Source organism: Phaseolus vulgaris, chromosome 5 (assembly GCF_000499845.2).
Source record: "Phaseolus vulgaris cultivar G19833 chromosome 5, P. vulgaris v2.0, whole genome shotgun sequence".
Lineage (NCBI taxonomy): Eukaryota > Viridiplantae > Streptophyta > Magnoliopsida > Fabales > Fabaceae > Phaseolus > Phaseolus vulgaris.
Window position 1 is genome coordinate 36,025,759 of NC_023755.2, and position 21,972 is coordinate 36,047,730.

Genomic DNA, 21,972 nt, shown 5'->3' on the forward strand with positions numbered 1-21,972 from the left:
AAGATGTAGTTTGTTATCAAATCTTAACAACTCTTAAATTGCATTCAAAGATTGGTCAAAGCATTTAATGATTGGAGCGTAAGCAGTTAAAACATTTAAAGCTCAGTCAAACAGAAAACAGTTTTTCTATTATGGTCCCAAAACAAACAATCGGTTGTTTCTTCGAATCAATCGGTTGTTTTGGTACTTAACAGTTTAACCAATTTAAAAACAGTTTTCAATCTTTTTCTCAAAACACCTAAGTACAAACAATCGGTTGTTTCGACAAAACAATCGGTTATTTTAACTTAGTTTGAAAACATTTTACTTTCACAAAGATTGAGATGCTTATGCTTTAAATTTAATCAAAGGGTGGATTACAACATCCAAACTACCCCAGAACTAAGCTAAACCAGCACAGCAACATCAAGCACAACAGATGCTTCAACATCCTTCAAAGGATTTGGATTCTTCAAAGCTTGAACACCACTTGGTTCAACAGAAAAAAAGCTCTAATCCTGTCTTTACAGGGATCAATCACCGATACCTAGATGATCCCATATGTCCGGTATTTAGCTGATGGGGAATTTCCTGAAGATCAAAAGAAGGTTAGAGAAATAAAAAGGGATGTTAGTTGTTTCACCATGATTGACAGATATTTATTTAGGCAAGGATATTCCAGGCCGAGCAAATACTAGTTGAGTTACATAAAGGGGATTGTGGTAGTCATATCGGTGACCAAGCTGTAGAGCATAAAATCATTCAGGTTCGGTATTATTGGTCAACTATGAAAGAAGACAACATGTTTTCCGTAAAAAAATGTGATCAATGCCAAAGACATGTTGTTGTTCAGGGTATTAAGACGATCTTTGGTAAGCCTTTTCGCTCTCCTCGGCTCAAGGCTAATGGGCTATGAGTCGTCCGGGTTCATGGCCAAACCTATTGTTCAGGGTATTAAGATGATCCTTGGTAAACTTTTTCACACTCTTTGGCTTAAGGATGAGGGGTTGTGAGTCATCTGGGTTCATGGACGGATCGACCGTTGCTAGCCCCGGTTATAGGGCGAGTCTTAATAGTAAAAGTTCGACCCTTGGACGAACATGTTAAACATGATATGGCATCATAGAGTGTGAATTGCACAGACATCTTAACTATAAATGCCTTAACTATCGTTTCCTATTAATGGGAAATGATGACTTTACCATTTATGATCCAATACGATTCGAGCATTAAAAAAATATCATTAATAACCTGTTAATATAGCTAATAATCAAGGATGATGATTAGAATATAAGGAACAATAAAAGTAATGTATCCATACCATAAGAGGAACGAATACATCCTTAAGAACAAGAAAAAAGGACGATATAAAAGGGTAAAAAATGACACAAAAAATACAACAAAAGATGAATTAATGACATAGGACCATAGTAGTCAAAATCGCGAGTTGCATCGTAAGATCGTACGATTTTACGATGTATACTCATGGTGCCAATCTACGATCACCAGAAAAATATGATTTCTGCAGATCACGTGGGATCGGCGTTGTAAATCGTAACTCGCGTGGAATCGTTGAGTTTCACGATACTGGAAATCGCCACAGGCAGCGCTTTTAACATCATCGTTGCGGCGACACGATAGCATTTACACTGTCGCGACGTGACGGAGTGCGGCATGGTGATTGTGGTGTGGCAATAACAAATAGGATAGTTTGGGATTAGGGTTTCTCTGTTTAAGATGGAGGCAGCAACATATGGACTCAATGAAATAAAAGGCCCAAATAATTAAAAAGAATCCACTTACCACACAGTGAGAGGAATCAATTAATGCAAAGTAAAATTTTTAATTTTTTACTAAAAAACGTTACAACTTCAACAGAATTAATTTTTAATTAATTATTTTTAAGTCATGCAAACAGACTTCCGCTCTCCTCTCGCATTTCCTTTCAACTTCTTCATTGCAGTCCCACTCTCCTCTGTTTTTTCTCTACATAACCAAGTGCTGATTTTTTTTCCTCTTTTTTTCTCACTCCTCTCCCCTTCCCTTTCAAGTTCCCAACTGCAGTCCTACTCTCCTTTGTTTTTTTCTGTATAATCAAGTTCAGCTTTTTTTTCCTCTTTTCTTCTCACTGCAACCAAGTGCAGTTTTGTTTCTTCTATTTTTTTTTCACTGCAACCCAAACTGCAGTCCCAAATTCCCATCATTACAATGACTTCTATACCCGTGACAGTGACTCCCAAAAATGCTCCAGGAAATAGGAGTTATGTTGCTTGGAAGCATTGTATCTCAGTTGTTGGGGATACTAGACAACTTCAATGCAAATATTGTCAAAAGGTATTAACCAGGGGAGTTTATCGATTGAAGCATCACTTGGCCGATACTCAAAAGGATGTTGGAGCATGCAAGGATGCTCCTGATGAAGTTAAAAAGGAGATGTGGGAAATTGTTGTTGGTTTGCAACAAAAATTAAATAAGAAATCAAGTTTTACTTTGAATGATGAGGAAATGACAAAAGCTGGTGAGAAAAGAAAAAACAGTGAAGAAGAGTTCACTCAGTCCAACAACAGCCCCAGTGGCAGAAATATTTTTAAGAATAAGCAAACTACCATCAACAACATGTTTAAGAAAGGTATTAGAGAGGAGGCATGTCAAAGAGTGAAGAATCCACTACTATGTTTGATTTGGTTTCAAGACATGGTCTTGGATTTAAACCTCCATCCTATCATGACATTAGAGTCAAATATTTGAAGGAGAAAGTTACAAATACATCACTTGCTCTACAGTCACATAAGGATGAATGGAAGAAAACGGGATGTACGATTATGACTGATGGTTGAACTGATAAGAAAAGAAGGACAATAATAAACTTCTTGGTGAATAGCCCAAAGGGAACTATATTTCTAAAATCCATAGATGCATCTGCTATATCTAAAACAGTTGAGAAAGTTTTTGAGATGATGGACAACATTGTTGAAGAGGTGGGGGAAGACAATGTCATTCAAGTTGTCACTGATAATGCAGCAAACTACAAAGATGCTGGTCAAATGTTGATGACAAAGAGAAAAAAGTTATTTTGGACACCTTGTGCTGCACATTGTGTGGATTTAATGTTGGAGGATTATGAGAAGAAAATCTCAATCCATGAGGAGACCATTCCAAAAGGTAAAAAAATTACTACCTTTATTTATTCAAGACCTTCTCTAATATCTCTACTTCAACATTTCACAAAGGGAAGATATTTGGTAAGACCGGATATTACTCGGTTTGCTACATCTTTTTTTACATTAGGGTGCCTCCATGAGAATAAGGGAGCTTTAATCAAAATGTTTACTAGTGATGAATGGAAGTCTAGCAAGTTTGCTAAAACAAATGATGGAAAAATAGTTGAAGAGGTGGTTTTAGACCAGAATTTTTGGAAGAATGTCATAATATGTTTGAAGGGAGCATTGCCCCTCATTGAAGTGCTTCGATTGGTTGATTCGGATCAAAAGCCAACCATGGGTTTCATTTATGAAGCAATGGACCAAGCTAAAGAGAAGATACAAAAAGCTTTCAATGGTGTCAAAAAAAGGTATTTTATGTATTTGTTTGTTGAGATGGTGATTTTGAAATTCAAAACAAAAAACTAACTCAATGTAATATATTTTGGTTAGCTATTTGCCTTCGTGGAACATCATTGATGAAAGGTGGGATAAGCAACTCCATAGGCCTTTACATGCTGCAGGCTATTTTCTTAACCCTCAAATGCATTATCGTCTTGGATTTAAAGCAGATTTGGAGGTGAAGCGTGGTCTAATGGAATGCATAACTAGGATGGTGGAGGATGAGGATGAACAAACTCTCATTGATGTTCAAATTGATGATTTCAAAAAACAAGCAAAAAATTTTGGTTGTCCCATGGCTACTAGATCAATCAATTTAAAGACTCCCGCAGATTGGTGGGAGTCTTATGGTGATGAGTATCCAGAACTCCAAAAGTTTGTCATTCATGTATTGAGCTTGACATGTAGCTCTTCCGGATGTGAGCGTAACTGGAGTTCCTTTGAGATGGTAAGTTAACTAATAATATATCTCTAGAATATAATTAGTGGTCTACTACTAATCCACTAAATTACTTATAATATTTGTCTTTGCATTTGTTTAGGTCCACACAAAGAGAAGAAATAGGCTAAAGCAAAGCACAATGAATGATGTTGTTTTTGTTATGGCTAATTCAAAATTAGCTAAGAAGAAGCAAACAAGAAAACCAACTCAAATTAATATTGATGATTGTTTCCTCCGATGACGAGTGGATTATGGAAGATGAGCATGAGCATAATGAAACATTTGAGTTGGATGAAAACTTGGTTCCTATTGAAGTAGAGGAGGATGAATCTTTACATAGTCATCACTTAGACATGACTGATTTGAATGATGAAGGAGATGGAAATCATGAAGTTGAATATGAATTTAACTTACAAGATTATTTGGTTTAGATAGACTATTATTTTCTCAATGTTTTGTAACTAGTAAATGGTTACTCTTATGATAGGATGTGTTGCTTACACCTAATTATGTACTCTTTTATATATTATGAGGTTCAATTATGAATTCCATAAAATTTGTAGGATCGTACGATCTGTATTTACGTTTTACGATTCATGCTTATCTTTTCGATCCTAATTACGATCTCGATTTTGACTACGCATAGGACCCAAAAATTCTTAAACGATATCATTTTCCATTCTTAATTTCATTCATGTACATATAACAAATTCAATGTATAGTGTAAAAAAATGTTAAAAATATATACGATATAATTTAAGAAGATTTTATAAATAATACAAATAAGAATGGTTGTATTTAGTTAAAATTATCAAAGATATAATAAAGTCTTATAGCTTTTAAATGTATATTGGTGTTCAAGAATATAGAAATTTCAACATATTATTGTTTTAACACGGATTTAAGCAGATTTCACAAAATTCTTGAGATTCTTTATTTAGCTGTTAGAATTTTTTTCTCGCATCACATGTTTTCATTTCTCTCTTGTTGTAGTTGGTATATAAACGACTTTAACTGTTGTTTTATTGAGATGGTAGTTTTGATGATTTTTAAAACATTTTTCCACTAAATAGATTTTAAAATCTCAATTCGAAACATTTTTTTTTTAAATTAATCTCTTATATTCATAAAAATCAAACGTTTAGGCTCAAACAAACAGCAAAATTAAGAATGTTTGACATATATAAATATCAGACTGAAAACACCTAAATGGATTAAAATTAAGGTAAAATAAATCCTTAATTTTTTGTTGTGACTAAAAGTTTGAGAATTGTAGATGGTACTTCGAATGTTATCCCCTTTAGAAAAGTTGGCAGAATATAATTTCACTGTATCTCACTGCTGCAGTGCACTACCACAAGAAAGGGAATAAAGGGAAAATAATCTTCTCTTCACAAAATCTGAGTCTAATTGCGTTGTTTCTTCAGATGGAGAAGCGTAGAACCGTGGTGGTTTCCGCTCTGCAGTTTTCTTGCACCGATGATGTCTCAACAAATGTCGCCACCGCCGAGAGGTGACCATTTCTCCTCCTTCCTTATTTTCCCACTTTCAATTTCAATTTATTTCGGATTCTTTATCCTTGCAACCTCAATTCCATGCCCTGAATCCTGAATTAGTGACGAGGGTTACAACTTTACAAGCTGCCCAGTTAAAAGATTTAATTTTTAGCTCTTGCTTCCACTCAATATCGCTCACATTCAAAGGAAACATCACAATATTTTCTTTAGGGTTGGGACACAGACAACCCTGACCGTGCTTACATCAATGCTTGCAGCTTGTTAACTTTTTTGTGTGCAAATTACTCTTAATTAATGTTGGCCTTGATCCCTTGTTTTTGTCTTTTGTATGTAAAAGGTTAAGGGTGTGCTTGATTTATATTTGAGAAGAGGAGTGGTGGTGACTAATATTTATTGAAAATCTCTAATTTTTTTACTGACTGTTTTTAGTTTTCAAAATGCAACTAAACAAGATTTATCAGACAGTTAGTGGAGGGTGGTACTGTTAGGACACAATCAGGATAGGACTTGGAAGGTATATTATAGGAAAAATGTAAGGAATAAAGGGTAAGGTAGCGGTTAGTGATTTATAAAGTAGCGGTTAGTGGTTTGTAAGGTAGTGGTTAGTGTGGTTAGTGGTCTTTAAATAAAGACCAACCGGTTTAGTGAAGGAAGTTACGTTTTTTGAATTCAGTTTGGTAGACAGAGAAAGTCCTGTGTAAAAGGAATAATCGTTTCCTTTGTGGATATTCTGAGAGTAAAGTGCAGAAGCAATAATACAGAGATTATTCAGTAGAATTTGTGTTCTTTGTTTATCTTTGGGTGTGTTTTTCTTGGTTCGTAACAGGTACAAAGTACAAAGCAAAGTGTGGAATTGAGGAATACGTTATACAAGATGAAAATATGATATACCATTTCTCAGCTTTTTTCTGTTGTTTCGTGAAAATTTTTCAGAACTTGATGGATTTTGGATGAGAAATTGATTATTAAGTAGTTGGAATTGTTTTAGAGAACAATTTTTAAAACCAAAAATTGAGAAGGGAATCGGGCAGGCCCTAGTTCAGTTGTCTTCTGGATTCTGTTTCTGCTTCTAACTGAAACCTTTTGAGCTTCAGTTTTTCTTCCCTAACTTTGTTTAAGTATATATAAGAGATAATTGGTAGATTGCACAGAAATGAAATTTCTATCCATGTTATGTGATTCTTTTGGCTCTTCTGCAGGCTAGTTAGAGCTGCTCATAAACAGGGTGCAAACATCATTCTCATTCAGGTGTGCATATTTAAAACCTGGTATGCCCTTCCGTGATAGTGCTTGCTTCTTGTGTTACGTGTCAATTATAGAATATTTAATTCCATACAATATTTTGTCAACTCCTTTAATTCCTTGATAAGGTTAGGATCAAGTAGGATATGTGCATAAATGAATTCTAAGTGTATTTTTCATTCACTGGGTGTCAAAACCGTGTGATTATTTGTTCACAACATCAATTAACAGTATTCTTTGTCTTAAGGAAAATGAAGATTTAAGAGCTGCAAGCTCCAACATAACAATGCAAATATTGAGATTGTCAAGTAGAAGCATAGATCTGGTTACGTTATCATTTTTCATGAAAATAACTTCTCTTCATTTATAAATTACTTGGTAGATTGTATAAAACATTTTATATTATGGTATTTCTTTCTTAAAACTATTTTTTACCATGAATAATACAATACTATATTACAAATCTTGACAGGTTATAGTCCAGGACTTATGGGTCAAACTATGGGACACAAGAAATGATAAATCTAGTGAGACTATGAGTGAATCTGTTTGACAGTGAGCAGAGTTGTTCTTCTGCCATATTTGAATTAGATTTGAAAAAGTTACAGCTCTTCTTCTTCACTATCTATTATTTTAATAAGCATTGTTTTCTTACACTCAATGTTGATTTCATAATAATGCTCATGATTCTTGACTGTAATTGCTGACATTGTCAGAAAATTTTGGCTGAAAATTTATTTATCTTTGGAACTACTAACTGGAAGACTAATGGGTTTTTATGTCTTTTGATGTTCATACTGACAAAACAGATTCCTTATCCCATCATTGTAGGGATAGTAATTTTAATGGACTCATTAATCTGATGGAAAACCCTGATTGGTTGTGTGTTTGGATCATATTAATAATGTGTGACTAATTTCAGGAACTCTTTGAAGGTTATTACTTCTGTCAGGCACAAAGAGAAGATTATATTCAAAGAGCTAAGCCATATAAGGACCATCCCACAATCCTCAGGTAAAATAATATAAATTAGCTTCTGTGATCTGCTTCTTGGTCACTACTTGCAGCCACGCAACATAGAGCTTTTAGGGGCAGAGGAACAAATATTGGCATAGTCTTTTATGCTCATCGTCCTATAGTGAATCTTATTCTTGTTTCAATGTTCATAACGTAGGATGCAGAAACTTGCAAAAGAGTTAGGCGTAGTTATACCAGTTAGCTTCTTTGAGGAGGCAAACAATGCACACTATAATTCAATAGCCATAATTGATGCTGATGGCACTGATCTTGGGATTTATAGAAAGTCCCATATTCCGGATGGACCCGGTATGCAATATTCTAGCCATTTATGTGTCACTTAGAATGTGTACATCCTAACACATCAAACAATCTCTCCTACAGGTTACGAGGAAAAGTTCTACTTCAATCCAGGTGATACTGGATTTAAGGTGGGTATTTAAGATAGCCTTAATTGATATTCGCTGCTTTGGACGACCTTGGTTTTATGGTCCTTTTTATGACTATTGAACACCATGTAACATTGAGGCTTTGGCTTAACAGGTTTTCCAGACCAAATTTGCAAAAATTGGAGTTGGTATGAACTTATAATTACTATAACTGTATGCATTCTATTCTTTTTTCCTATACTTAAACCTCTGTTAAGTGTGGTTGTATCAATATTTTTAGACAGAGAGAAATGTTGACTTTATCTTTGCTAAAGCAACCAAACACATTTTGGAATCTGCATTTTTTTGTCTTTCTGTGAGATAGAAACTGAAGTTAACATTCCTTTTTTCTATTACTATTAATTAATTTTCATGTCAGCTATATGCTGGGATCAGTGGTTTCCTGAGGCAGCCCGTGCAATGGTGCTTCAAGGTGCTGAGATTTTATTTTATCCTACTGCTATTGGGACTGAACCACATGATGGAAGCATTGATTCACGTGACCACTGGAAACGAGTAATGCAAGGACATGCTGGGGCCAATTTGGTAGGTTTTGTATACAAGTTAGTGGTTACTCAGCCAAATATTGTCATTTATGATGTGTTTCTGTAAGGTGCACATCTTGGTATCTCTTATTTATAATCTGCTTGGAGCTCTTTCTATTTCCACACCTAGATTCTAGAACTCCTTCAGCATTAGTTGTTGGATAAAAAACAGAATATACAATGCTAAAGTATGTATCAGAGAAGAGAAAATTTACTGTTTGATAATATTTTTTGAAAAATGTCAAGGGTTGAACCATTTGTGTAAACATCAATACTTAAACTTTCCAACATAATTTATCAAATAATTTTCGAAAATGCAGGTACCTCTGGTGGCTTCAAATCGGATTGGAAAGGAGATAATTGAGACTGAGCATGGAAAAAGTGAGATAACATTTTATGGAAACTCCTTCATAGCAGGTAATTTGACTGAACGAATTTGTTTTTGGCGAAATACACTTTACTAGCTGACCAGTGCAGTGATGGAAAGCTTTTCATTGAAAATATGATATACTTTTTTAGCATTCATATCAACCTTTAACTAATCATATCTTTCTGTGTACCATTGCCCCTTTCCTCTTTATATTGTAATAATTTTTTACTTCATTTCTTCATATACTTGGGAAGATTTAACTGCAGCTTTAAGTTCTCTTCTTCTGTCTGTCTTTTAACTCTGTTCTACAATCATGCAGGACCTACTGGAGAAATTGTTTCAATTGCTGACGACAAAGAGGAAGCAGTTCTTATTGCACAATTTGATTTGGACAAGATCAAAACCACTAGACATAGTTGGGGGGTATTCCGTGATAGGCGTCCAGATCTATATAAGGTGCTTTTAACATTAGATGGCAACAATCCTGTTCGGTGATAGATAAACATCTTACCTTGTAACTGTTTTAGAATGATACCTGGAATGGTTTAAACCTTTACAAACTTCTAGAGCATTTATCACTCACCAAGAAGGCAAGAACAAGGGACAACACAAAAATATCATCTGCTAATTCCATGCAATTTAATAAACATGTGGAATTAATTATCAATCAGCTAAGTAATTTGATGTTTTGTTGTGCACTTCAGTCATAGACAATTCATCTAAATCATTTGACCTTGTATGAACATGATGTTTCATTTCATTTCAATCAATGTCTTGATGTAAATTTGCTGGTTTTGTCTGTAGTGATTTGAGTTTGAATTTTTTTATCACTTTATATACATTGCTTTGGTCCCCTGATAAACAACATTTTGTGAGGTTTAATTTTTTGAATATGAACAAAACGTTTTAAATTTTAAACTAATGTCATGTTCTGATCTCTTTTTAAAATGTATGAAGACATTTTTTTTAAAAGTGTATTATTTACCATAGGATCTTCTACAATCCAGAAGAGGAAAACGTAGCTTTATACTTTTCTTTCATCTCTTCTGTAGTAAGAAAATATATTAAGAGAAAATGTTGCCAAAATAGCATTACTCAGTAGAAAAATATCTTATATTTTGAGTGAATATATTTTCCTTTAATTTTGAGCTGAAGGATTTTCTATATTTTTTCGAAGACTTTATTCTATTTTTATATTACAAGACTCCTCGTAGTTATAGCAAATCTGATTTCATCACCATATGCAAAGAAGGAGGAATGTGCTGAAAAGTAATTATACACTTTCTATTTAATATACATTTTCATTATTAATCATAATTTATTAAAACTAATGAAATAATTAGAATATTATCTTGCATTTTGTAAATTTAAATAAATGTTAGCAAACAAGTTGAAAAAGTATGTAGGCAACATTTTATGCAAAGAAATAAAAGAGGGAAAAGCTGAGCCTTCTCTTTTAATTATATGCTAAATAATTTAAAGCATGAAATGAAAACAATGATTTGATTTTTTTTATAATAAAACATATTATTCATGGTTTTTAAATATTATTTTAAATTGATTACGCCCGTATCTTTTATATGTTAAATATTTTCTTTTAATTTATATTTTTAAATTTTTTTATCTGAAACCATCATATTTATATATATATAAAAAAACAATTCATCTACAATTGGTTATCAATTTTATCTTCATTGATACAACTTATTTTATACTTTAGGTTTTATAACTGTTTTTTTAAATTCAATTAACTATTTATGATAAAAAAAAATTACTTACAATAAAATTTATTTATTTTATAATTACTTTTTATAAGATACTTGTATTTAGATTAAGAGGGTATCTTAAATCAGACGGTAATTTTACATGAACAAAGGCCCAAAAAGAACTATTATTTTCTGGCAAAACCCAATTATAGGAAAAAAGACGAAAATACCCCTGAAAAAAGGAGTATACATAAAAACCCGAACTCCTTTTTCGGAACACAACAATTTTTCTAAATAAATTTTTTCATGTATTATTTTTAATTTTGAATTTTTTTTTTCCAGATTTTTATAATCTCTTCTATATCTATTTTTCCAAAATGAATTATTTTTAATTCTGGATTTTCATTTCCAGAATAAAGGATATTCTTTCATTTCCAGAATAAAAGATATTTTTAGAATTTTTAATTTGTGTTGGGTGCAGGTAGAAAAATGTTGGGTGCAAGGAGCAATTGCCTTGTTTTCTTTATATAAAACACTAAGCAAATACTCCTTCTCACTTATTTCGTAGTTGAATGCAAGAATCTTAGATGCGTTAATGGTTTGAAAAAAATTATAAAATCAGACCAGATTAAAAAAATTATTTAAATTGAAATAAATTATTTTTTTTCCTGGATCCATTTACTTGCCACTCATGAATTTAGAATAGGCTACCTATAAATGAATGGATTCATTATTTTTTAAATAATAGTTATATTTTTTAATTTTTAAATAAATATTATTTTATTAAAACATTTAAATGTATTATAATTATATACTAAATCACTTAATCTAAAAATTAAAATAAATTTTAATAATTGAATTCCATTTTTAAAAAATATATTTTAAATTTTAAATTGTATTTTACCTTTCAAAACCAATCAAAATAGTTGGTTGACCTAATATATGAATCAAACTTAAAAGTAAAATTCATTTAAAATTTAAATCTTAGAGGACTAACACTTTTTTTCATTTGTTCTTACCATCTACCTCTAAAATTTAAAGCATCTCAACTATGCATCAACCTTTTAGCATAACTAATAATATTGAATATAAGTGCTTCAACTATGCATTACACTACTATAACCAATAAAATTGATAAATAAAATTGACAAAGTAGGTTAGACTTATGAACGTGTTTAATTTGGTGACATAATGTGTTATTAGAATGATGCATAACACACATAGATACGCACAAAACACACACATATACAAACACGGATATACAGACAAAGACAAACATATACATAAAGACAAAGACAGATACACATACACATACACACACATAGGTGGACTAGGTCAAGGCCCTCAGGCCACCTAGAATATGGCAGATCAATTGTAGAGTCAGGTTCAACAAACCTCAAGTTGTTATGATTAAATACTTAAACAAAAAAGTATATATTTTAAAAGTTTTCTTCTGACAAATGCAAGACTTATCTTAGCATCAGACCTTGACAGATACAACTCAACAGGTTAGAGTCAAGTTTAACAAACCTCAAGTGGTTATGATTAAATATTTAAACAACAAAGTATAAATTTTAAGAGTGTTTTGTCTAACAAACGTAAGACTTATCTTAGCATCAGATCTTGACATATACAAGTGTTTCATTTGGTGATCAAATGCAAACAACACACATTTTCTCCTTGTTTCGTTTAATAAAGGAAAGCCTTAGTTAGAAAAAATGAACACAATTTCAAAGATATTGATAATGAATTTCAAGTTCTTTGTCATCAAGGACTCAACCATATCCACATGTTTAAACAAAATTTTAAGACTTCAAACTTCATCCATTTGCTAATCATACAAAATATACCTTTATTATCTTGTTATATTATCAATCTTCTTAAAAAAGATAATTACTTTATCGTTATTTATATTTTTTTTTTAAAGTTGAATACTTAATAACATTTATATAACAAAGAATTAGATATAACAAAACGGGTTAAGCTTGACAAGTAGGAAAAATATTTTTAATCTATTATCCCGGTTTAGATTCCTGTATATTTGATTAACCAAAGATAATACAGGACAAACTAGTTTGTTGATGCACTATTTATTTTAAAAAAAATATTTAAAAAATTAGATTTTGTATATTATATTATTTAAAAGATTACAAATATATAATAATATTATAACTTAAGTTATTAACACTTATAAATTAGTATAAGTTCTAATTATTAATTATAATAAAAATTTAATAAATAAAACAATAATTATTTTAATTTATTTAATTAAATATATTAATTAGTAGTTATAAACTTTAGAAAAATATTTACATAATTAAGTTTAATAAAATAAAATCAAAATTTTAAAAAAAGCTCACGGATTGATGAGCTCGTTATCTAGTATGATCTGAGCAAAATTTTTAGACTTTTAGTCCTTCCAATGTTTTTGAGAAACCAAAAATTGAGACAAAAAAACTTGTCACCTTTATACAGAATATTATTACACTCTTCATTTAATTTCTTATCAAGTTTCATATCTCATTAATCTTTAGTCTTTAATTATATCTCATTTCGTACATTTCTTCCCTCAACAGATTCCACATATCCTTCAACAAAACTCAAAGATTTTACTTCGAAATCCTTATAAGAACTCCTTTATCTGAATGGAAGAATAGACCAAAATCCAATCTCATCTCTGTTACTGTGATTACAGGCTCTGGTTTATTTATAGATTATACTTCTCCCCCTTCCTTCAATTCATACAGCTTTGCACGTGTAATAGTAACACTGTAGTTTTTTCTTCTTATACATAAGGATAATCCTTTGACACCATCACTCTTCTTACTTCTTGTTTTGGTCTCACGTGAAAATCTACGAATTTCCACTTCCCTTTATTAAGAAACAACATCACCAAAGTCCATCAACCTTACCAAAGATTTATTGTGATATTTATGTTATTTATTAATAAAAAGTCAGAAAATCAAATTCAAACCCAAGTTAGAACAAGTGCAAACAAAAACAAAACCAAATTCGTCAACTTGTATCAGACAAAATCTATGGAGTTAAGAGACAAAAACTAACATTGAAAGATACAAAATCACAACAGTGCTTTGACTTTTTTTCCTTAGCATTCAAATTTCATGCTCTTTCATCAAGTGAGTAACTAGTCACTTGAGCATCCATCTCTTTTTGTTCATTTTCATGATCTGTCACACACTCATCATTTTCTTCTTCCTCTTCATCTATACTTTCTACATCAGCATCTTCTTCTTCTTCTTCTTCTTCTTCTGAAAGTTCATCATCAGGGTGAACAAAATTCAGCTTCAACCTTCCATCCTCTCTACAAGCATGGAGGAACTCGTGCGTGGGAATCCTTATCTCTTCGAGAACAAACCTCCCTTCACTCCTGTAGGACTTGAAACAAACCCAAGGCTTCCCACTCCTCCCTATGCTTGAAATGGGAGGAGGGTACTCACTCACCCTTGAAATCACATACCTTTTGACACCCTCTTTCTCCTTAAACGTTTCCCAATTCTCATTCGTTCCGTCCTTTAAGTCTTCAACATCATCTGAACTCTCAAAGCCAAGACCCTCAGTGCAAAGGTGCAAACTCTCAGAACTCAAGGATGAGTTGTGGCTGTTGGTGTTGTTTGTTTTCTCAGTTGATGATGAAGTAGAAACGTAAGGGTAGATGGAGGGTGATGATATAGAAGCCTCCTTGAAATTGGGTTCTCCAAATATCTCAGTGAAGGAAAGGGTTTGGTCTGTGGGTTTTACGGGCTTTATTTGGTTCCATGAGAGGGATTCAAGCAGCGTTGAGTTTTCTGGCAATAGGGTATCCAATATGTGATGCAGGCTCCCACATGTTGTCATGCCTTTCTTGCTAGCTAGTGTTGTATGAGTTGGTGCTTTATGTAGAGCAAAACACTGAAACAAAGAAAGAAAGCAAGAAAGAAAGAAAGAAAGGGGTGTTCAAAGTGTTAACTTTTGGTAGTTGAGGGATAGGAGAAAAGAGTAAAGAGGCACGTAAATAGAATGAGTTGAAAAAAATCTAGGGGAAGATGTTATTATATATGTAGTGGAAAGTTCTGATTTCCGTTGGTGTGGCTTATAAATGGCCAACGGGTGATTATGCTTACGTAGCTTAGCTTTGGATTTTCTGGCCATATAAAAGTCCTAGGTAACAAACTATAGGCTGAGATTTATCTTAATTCTTTTGGAAGACAAAACACCATCCTTTGTAACAGATAATTCTGTTGAAGTTGCTTGAAAGTACTTAAATAATATCTTAAGATCAGTTAAATCTTTGTGCAGTGATAAAGTGATAAGATTTATCTTAATTCTATTTCACTATTCATTATTCATTATCTACAATAAAATAAAATTGTGATAAGTTGATTTCTTAAGAATCCACCCTAAATTAGTATACCATGTATGCTAAAGTTTTCTAGGTACTTTCACACCCTTATTGAAAGGGCTTCCAACCTGAAAGTAACCTTTATACACGGTCTTGGAAATGACTTGATGACTTGGTATCTTCCAAAACATAGACCTGGTCTTGGGTGCAAATCCAATACACGGATTGCATCAGGCAATAAATGTTTTAGCCTTCTAGGGTTCTACCTAAATACATAAAAAACATGCATAGTCATTAATTTGTCTGCGAAGATGAATGCATAAAAGTGGTATACCCAAGAGCTTGCATATGCAGATGGCACTCCAATTGGACGTTCCCTTAGGGGAAGGAAACAAGGGACAGGACCACAGCTTTCTTGGTTTGTGAGGGGCAAAGTTTAAGTGATGATTCGATCCTCCCATTGTGGTGTCCAGAGTACAATGATGTGAACTTGCAAACATACACTTACAGCCACACCCTTCTCTCCTATCTTTAAAATCTAACATGTACACGTTCAATTAACCACTTTCACTTGTAAGTTGTAACTGTCCAAGTGGCTCTGAAAGGTTTGAACATTGCAAGCAACGTGGCATGATCATAAACAAGTGTCTCTTGACCACACCTAGTAGGCTAACCTGGTACCACATTATCTACTTTGCACTGGTTAAAAGTTATGCGATTTTAGGCGAAGACCACCTAAACTTAGGTCTCAGGGTATTATCCTTCTTGCAATAATACACAATGTGTCCTTAAGATGAATCTATTCTGGTGTTTCTACTCTTGTATAAATTTGTTTTATAGGGAACTGGTAATGGGCTAAAATTAATTAATGGGTTGTTCATTAAATTTGGAATCCTTCCCTATCATTAAACACTATACAGTCCCATTCACCTTTCTGCACTAGCTAGAATAAGGCTAGTAGTGTGCATAACAGAATTGCCACAAACCAAGAACTTATGCATGCATGGCTTCTAGTTCCTCCCACAACAAAATATAATGATGGTAGAATCCTCAAAAAGAATAATGCAAATAATAAAAAAATATGTTACATGCGTGCTACATAAAGAAAAATATATTAGTTAACTATAGCGTAGGTTTGAAGTATAAACAATTGTTAGGATAGGCTCAAAATGACTCTTATACAATATTAAGAAGTGGATTTTAAACTTAATTCAAACTCATAAAACCAGCTTAAAAGGTAAGGTTGCACCCACTTATATACTATGAAATGTCTTAATCTCTAGTTGATGTGGGATTTCCAACAACAATTAAATTTAACGTCGTTGTTAGGGACACTACGTGAGAAAGGAAAGTAAATGTGAGTAAATTATCGTCATTAGGGACACTACCTGAGAAATAAATATGAGTCAAATGCACTTAAGGAGAGCGAAAGGGCCACGAAAACAAAAACAAAAAACAAAACTAAGGAGAGTGAAATAGCTACAAAGACAAAAACAAAAAATGAAATTAAGAAGATCGAAATGGCAACAAAGAAAAAAAACGAAAAACAAAATTGAAGAGAGGGAAATGGCCATGAAAAAGATGTAGGGTTTTTGGGAGGAATTTTGGAATTATGAGTTTGAAAAATGTGAGACAGAAATGAGACATTAAAAGTGTGAGAAAATGAAAATGTGAGAAAATGAAAAAGTGAGACAAAAATATTTTAATGTTTTATTTTTTTTCTTATTAAATAACTTAATGTAGGCTAAGGTGACAATTAAATGTCATGCCACCTTAGCTTAGCTTAGCCTAGACCTACACTAAATTGTAATAAAATACTAACTTGCATTCATTTTGTGTTCTCATTCTAAACGCTAACTTATTATTATTATTATTATTTTAATAATTTTTAGTGTGAGTTAAAGGTCTTCATTGTGGACATAATATTTCACATTTATTTTTATGCCAACTTGAGTAACTTCACTCATGCTAGTGAATTCTTTTTTATAGCATGAGTGACTTCTTTTTTATAGCCCCGCTTTTTGTTAGCATTTTTGTTGGCAGATAAAATAGATATTTTTTAAGTGTTCATTCCCATTTGTGATCATCGTTCTTCCTTGGTGGAAAGAGGGAGAAGAATATTCGATTCTGCCCTTTAAACTTGCTGGCTACTTTCAAGGAAAATGGTTGGTTCTTAGTTAGACCTCCCTTTCAGTGCTTTGTCCCATTATGGAAATGTACATACAATTTACCCTTTGATGCGTTTTGGTGAGAAAGCAGCTTGAAATTTTTTCTTTAAAGTTTGATAGTTTTGTGGTTTTCATTCCGCTTGATATTTCCCACCTCCATGAAACATCTTTCCATTGGTCTACCTTTGTGGACCTGATGCATCCCAAATCAATCATGCAATATTTTTCCATAAAAGCTTGTCGTGAAGTTGCATCGCCACTATTATGGTCCAAGAATACAAGGTTCCACTTGTACCTATACGCATACCATGTCTTATTGCTAATCTTAGCTATGTAAGTTTTATGCCAAACTTATTGGACCAGAGATAAGCTTGCAGGAGACCAAATTTGTATAGCAAGGATCCAAAAATAACATTTCAGAAAGTACAACAGAAGGTGAATTTATGATTAAGGAATAATTATGAATACAAGTAAACACGCAGGGAATGAGATTTCATTACAATGTTAGTGTGATCATAGTACTATTGTTGAAATCAGATAAGTTAAACAAACGAGGGAAAGAAAAAAAAAAAGGAACATACTTACTGAAGCCACTTCACAAACTTCCTCTAGCAATTTGCAACATGAGACAGACAAACTTACAATGCCACATTGTCAAATAATCAATTTACATTTCAATGCTTCTTCACAGCCAAGCTTTGATATGCTCATATCTTGAATCATTGATGCATAAACTCCCAATTCCTTTTTTTTCTCAACTGGCACTGTTTGATGGATGATCACAGGTTGCTGCCTCTAGTCTTTTTGGACTCTTTTTTACCATTTGATTTACTTGATTGGCCAGTTTTACCCTTTCCCATGTTTCCTACGGGTGGAAACTCACAATACAGTTCCTCATTGCTAAGAATATTCTCAGAAGAGTTTGCCAGACTGCCAAGTTCTCCTTCTGTTGAGTTGTTTTGGACTGATAAACACTCTAAGCCAATTTTCTCTAAAACAATGTTTCCCTGAGCCACTTCATTTTCTGCAGGAGTATCTTGCTGGAAGGACTCCAAAAGTTTTTGGCTTCCATTACCACCCGAAGGATCTAGGTGAAATCTAGGATTAGATTCTACCACAGAATCCTTTCTTTCCCGCAGTGTCCTTAATATGAGCGTCTTCAAGAAGTTCATTACTTGAACTGCATACATCAGTGCAGATATAGGATCGGCCATCTGCAGTCAGAAAGACCAAACAGGTTCATTGCATCAAACCTACTAGACTACTATTTGATACAACAACAATCACATTGGCATCTTTATTTACTCTTAGAAAAATTCAGAACAGTAAGGGTAAAGTATTGTCAGAATGGCCATGATCGATATCAAACAAAAATACACCACAAAAGTTTTCACATATAAGAAAACTTCAATTGGATTTCAAAAAGATGTACATATGCAATTTAGTAATAGAAAGAAAAATCATATAACCCCTCATGTAGTACGTCTTGTCTTCCCTGCAAATCAGTTGAGAATGAAAAAAATATGGAAACACACCTGCGTCATGTTAGGTGCAAAAACCATGGCAATGTTACGTGCATTCATCTTATTAACATGTTCATGTTGGACAACATCAGTCATCAGATTGATGGCCCAGTCCAAGAGTGAAGCTTCAGTGTGAGGTAGATGTCTCACTATTTCAGCACACTCCTCCTCAGTCTGGCATTGCATGACCTGCTCCGGTGATAATGAATCCAGAATGCCTGTAGGAAGTTCCCTAAACCAAGCCTTGAAAAATACAAGAATATCAGAATAAATTATCATGTACACATTAAGCATCTCCTTGCCAAAACAAAGCACAGAGAATATATTGTAAGCATCATCTGCAAGAGAATGTTTTGTGTCATTTACCTTGTATTCCATCATAAACAAGATAGTTTGTCATGTATGAGAGTTTAATTAAAGGGAATTATGGAATGGTTCTGGTTTTACTTGCTAGAACAACACTACACCAGTAAAGGTTACACTTTCCAACTAAGTAGTGCTATAGTATCATGAACCAGCAATTGAACAAACATGTTGGGAAACTTGTTATATTTTTCTAAAAGAGATGAGTTGACTGGTTGCAGGCGGCTAGCAGTAAAAAAGTTGGAAGATTAAGACATAAGCAGGGTGGATATGGATGCAATTCATCAGCAGAAAGCAGATAAAAAAATTCAAGGTTCTCATTAACCTTGGCTAGAAGCAATGAAAAAGAAAACATAAAATTCTTTTACGAATTATTTAAAAGATTCACATCCATGATGATATTTTCATTCTTGACTTGACAAATAAATAGTACAACAGGGTCACAACAAGACATCTGTTTCCACTTTCCAACAGGATCTCAAAATTCACAAGATTATTCCTGTAATCACGAAGTATTCTTTTATATTTAACAAAATTAAAACAGTTGGTAACTAGAAAATTGGATAAGTATGAGTGACAACAGAACACTAGTTTGACTAGTATTTAACAAAGGACATCTTAGGAAAATTTGGAAAATATTAGAGCTGAAAAAACTTTATTTTAAGTGCTATTTTTAATGTTTTTCAATTAGAATCTGACTTTTATTTCAATAATTGGTGCTATTAAGATTTGCATTAAGATTACACAACTACAAAATAATACCTAAGATATTGAATTTAACTTTTCTCCCTACACAAATAAGACTGACAATACACCCTGCCTTCATGCTCACCATCTAATCTGTAAACCAAAATATTGCATGGGTAGACAATTCTACTAGTCATCTGATCAATTAAAAAGGATCTGCAATGTGGTATTATTCATTCAAATACACTTTGGACTTTGGAAATGATGTTTGTTTCTCATTCATTAGACAGAGAAAGATAACTGTTTTGAAATTGAGAAGTTCCTTTCTCTTATCTTTACATGTTGAATCAATTCTATATTCACAATTGATTCTATTACATGCTAGATCTATAAAAAAAAGAAAAGGAATTATAGATTTTTTGGTCTTTATTGAAAATAGTAATAAAAACAATCAATATGTTTTCTACAAGCAAAAGTAATAATCATATTACATAAAGAAGAGACTTTTCTTAGTCAATTTGATGATTCAGTTCAATTAACCAAACAAGCATCTATAAACATGTACACCAACAGAGGAGTCAGAAGCAAGCAATCATGTTGCAATTCTATACCTTAATTAGCCCTGCCAAACAATGTACATCAATGCCTTCTGGAACCACTCCCTGATTCAATTGATCCCTGACATGCTCCGCTTGACCATTGTCCGCGTTAATTCTGAAAATCCCCTCTACCTGCATGTGTAAATTCTCTTAAATCCAGCATGAAAATTAATGCAATCCCATGTAAAATGAACAAAAATGTGCCCATAGAGCCATTTTTGTTGGTTTCATACAAATTGCATACTATAACCACCACCATGTGAAATTTACAAGTTACAACAAATCTAGAAGATCAACCTGCAACCCTCCTTGAGAATATAGATGCCTTTGCATCAATAGCAGAATAGTTGGCACACTGTTCCCTCTGGAGTCATACGACAACTGCATGGATTCTGTTGAAACTCCAAAAACAGAAGCACTACAAGTGAAAAATAAAATAAAAAGAAATTAACAAAACACACAACCTTCAAATTAGAGACTCTAATTTAAATGCATTCAAAAGTATATATAAAGGTTCCTACATTCTCATCCAAGGATAATTTGTCATGTTAATTTTTGTAACAGTTACCTTCAACCTCATGTTGAACACGATTTCTGATTAGTTAACAATGTCAAAAGAAAACTTATAATCAATCCATAATGTTCATTAAAAATAACACATGTATAACATCCCTCTTTCATATTAAAGAATCAAGAACCAACAGCAGTTAGAAACGACTCTAGTTAATTAAAAAACGAAGAAAGAAGTGCCTTGATCTCTTGTAATACACATGCATGACAGACACAGACCTAGCACTAGGAGGCCTTCTGGGGACTTCAGGTTCAAACTCAACAGGCAAACCCAAGAAACCGTTGAACCTATCAAAGGTGACATGAGCAACATGGCGTACGTTAGTTGGTGAGCCTATGTCCATGATGGAGGAGATGGTTTTGCGGGGAAGGAAGGATTTCCTGAGAAGGTTCAAGAGAAGAGCCAAGAGAGAGATGTGTGGTCGGAGAAAGGCATTGCGAGAGAATGAAGAGGAAGAAGGAGTTGATGAGTTTGTTGTGGTTGTCCTTGTCTTTGTTGTTGGTGGTGATGAAGAAGAAGAAGCAAAATGGGGTGGGGAGTGGAGGACCTCGGTCATGGCTGGCAATGAAAGAGGCCTTTACTTGGAATATAAAAAACGAAAACACAAAGATTTTGTGATCTGATCCTTCAGAAAATGCCAAGGTTAACAGTTATGAGTTGGAGTTTGATTGAAGGAAAGTGCAGTAGTGTTTGTAGGGTGTGGGACGTGAGAATCATTAACTCGGTTTTCTTTATGTTGCGTGTTGTGGAGCGTTGAACATCTTCTCACGCTTGTGAATATGCCATGTGTGTGAGTGGAAAGAGAAAGAGAAAGAGAAAGAGAAAGACAGCAACAGGGACATCAAGAGTAGAACCAAAGACAGATAGACACACA

The 21,972-nt window shown here is 33.2% G+C and overlaps 3 protein-coding genes and 1 pseudogene across 3 annotated transcripts; 2 read left to right on the forward strand and 2 right to left on the reverse strand.

Moving 5' to 3' along the window:
* Positions 1-2,187: 2,187 nt before the first annotated feature.
* Positions 2,188-4,454, forward strand: LOC137834396 (uncharacterized). The gene is made up of 5 exons (XM_068642453.1): positions 2,188-2,608; positions 2,917-3,141; positions 3,268-3,550; positions 3,633-4,029; positions 4,203-4,454. The coding sequence occupies exons 1-5, from the start codon at positions 2,188-2,190 to the stop codon at positions 4,452-4,454; spliced, it is 1,578 nt and encodes a 525-aa protein (XP_068498554.1).
* Positions 4,455-5,176: 722 nt separating this feature from the next.
* LOC137835622 (N-carbamoylputrescine amidase) lies at positions 5,177-9,926 on the forward strand. Its single transcript, XM_068644209.1, has 9 exons — positions 5,177-5,536; positions 6,740-6,788; positions 7,705-7,796; positions 7,957-8,108; positions 8,184-8,230; positions 8,343-8,376; positions 8,607-8,773; positions 9,093-9,189; positions 9,462-9,926. The coding sequence occupies exons 1-9, from the start codon at positions 5,451-5,453 to the stop codon at positions 9,635-9,637; spliced, it is 900 nt and encodes a 299-aa protein (XP_068500310.1). The 5' UTR covers positions 5,177-5,450; the 3' UTR covers positions 9,638-9,926.
* Positions 9,927-13,850: 3,924 nt separating this feature from the next.
* LOC137835625 (protein FANTASTIC FOUR 3) lies at positions 13,851-14,901 on the reverse strand. Its single transcript, XM_068644210.1, has one exon. The coding sequence runs from the start codon at positions 14,701-14,703 to the stop codon at positions 13,969-13,971; it is 735 nt and encodes a 244-aa protein (XP_068500311.1). The 5' UTR covers positions 14,704-14,901; the 3' UTR covers positions 13,851-13,968.
* Positions 14,902-17,936: 3,035 nt separating this feature from the next.
* LOC137835623 (rho GTPase-activating protein 5-like) lies at positions 17,937-21,914 on the reverse strand (annotated as a pseudogene).
* Between the last annotated feature and the right edge of the window lie 58 nt (positions 21,915-21,972).

Bases quoted from the DNA above. Each gene is read 5' to 3' on its own strand.
- LOC137834396 (XM_068642453.1), top strand. From the start codon at position 2,188: ATGACTTCTATACCCGTGACAGTGACTCCCAAAAATGCTCCAGGAAAT. The intron at 2,609-2,916 runs GTATTAGAGAGG...TATCTAAAACAG, and splicing joins CAACAACATGTTTAAGAAAG to TTGAGAAAGTTTTTGAGATG. The intron at 3,551-3,632 runs GTATTTTATGTA...TATTTTGGTTAG, and splicing joins TTCAATGGTGTCAAAAAAAG to CTATTTGCCTTCGTGGAACA.
- LOC137835622 (XM_068644209.1), top strand. From the start codon at position 5,451: ATGGAGAAGCGTAGAACCGTGGTGGTTTCCGCTCTGCAGTTTTCTTGC. The intron at 8,109-8,183 runs GTATGCAATATT...TCTCTCCTACAG, and splicing joins CCATATTCCGGATGGACCCG to GTTACGAGGAAAAGTTCTAC. The intron at 9,190-9,461 runs GTAATTTGACTG...ACAATCATGCAG, and splicing joins TGGAAACTCCTTCATAGCAG to GACCTACTGGAGAAATTGTT.
- LOC137835625 (XM_068644210.1), bottom strand. From the start codon at position 14,703: ATGACAACATGTGGGAGCCTGCATCACATATTGGATACCCTATTGCCA.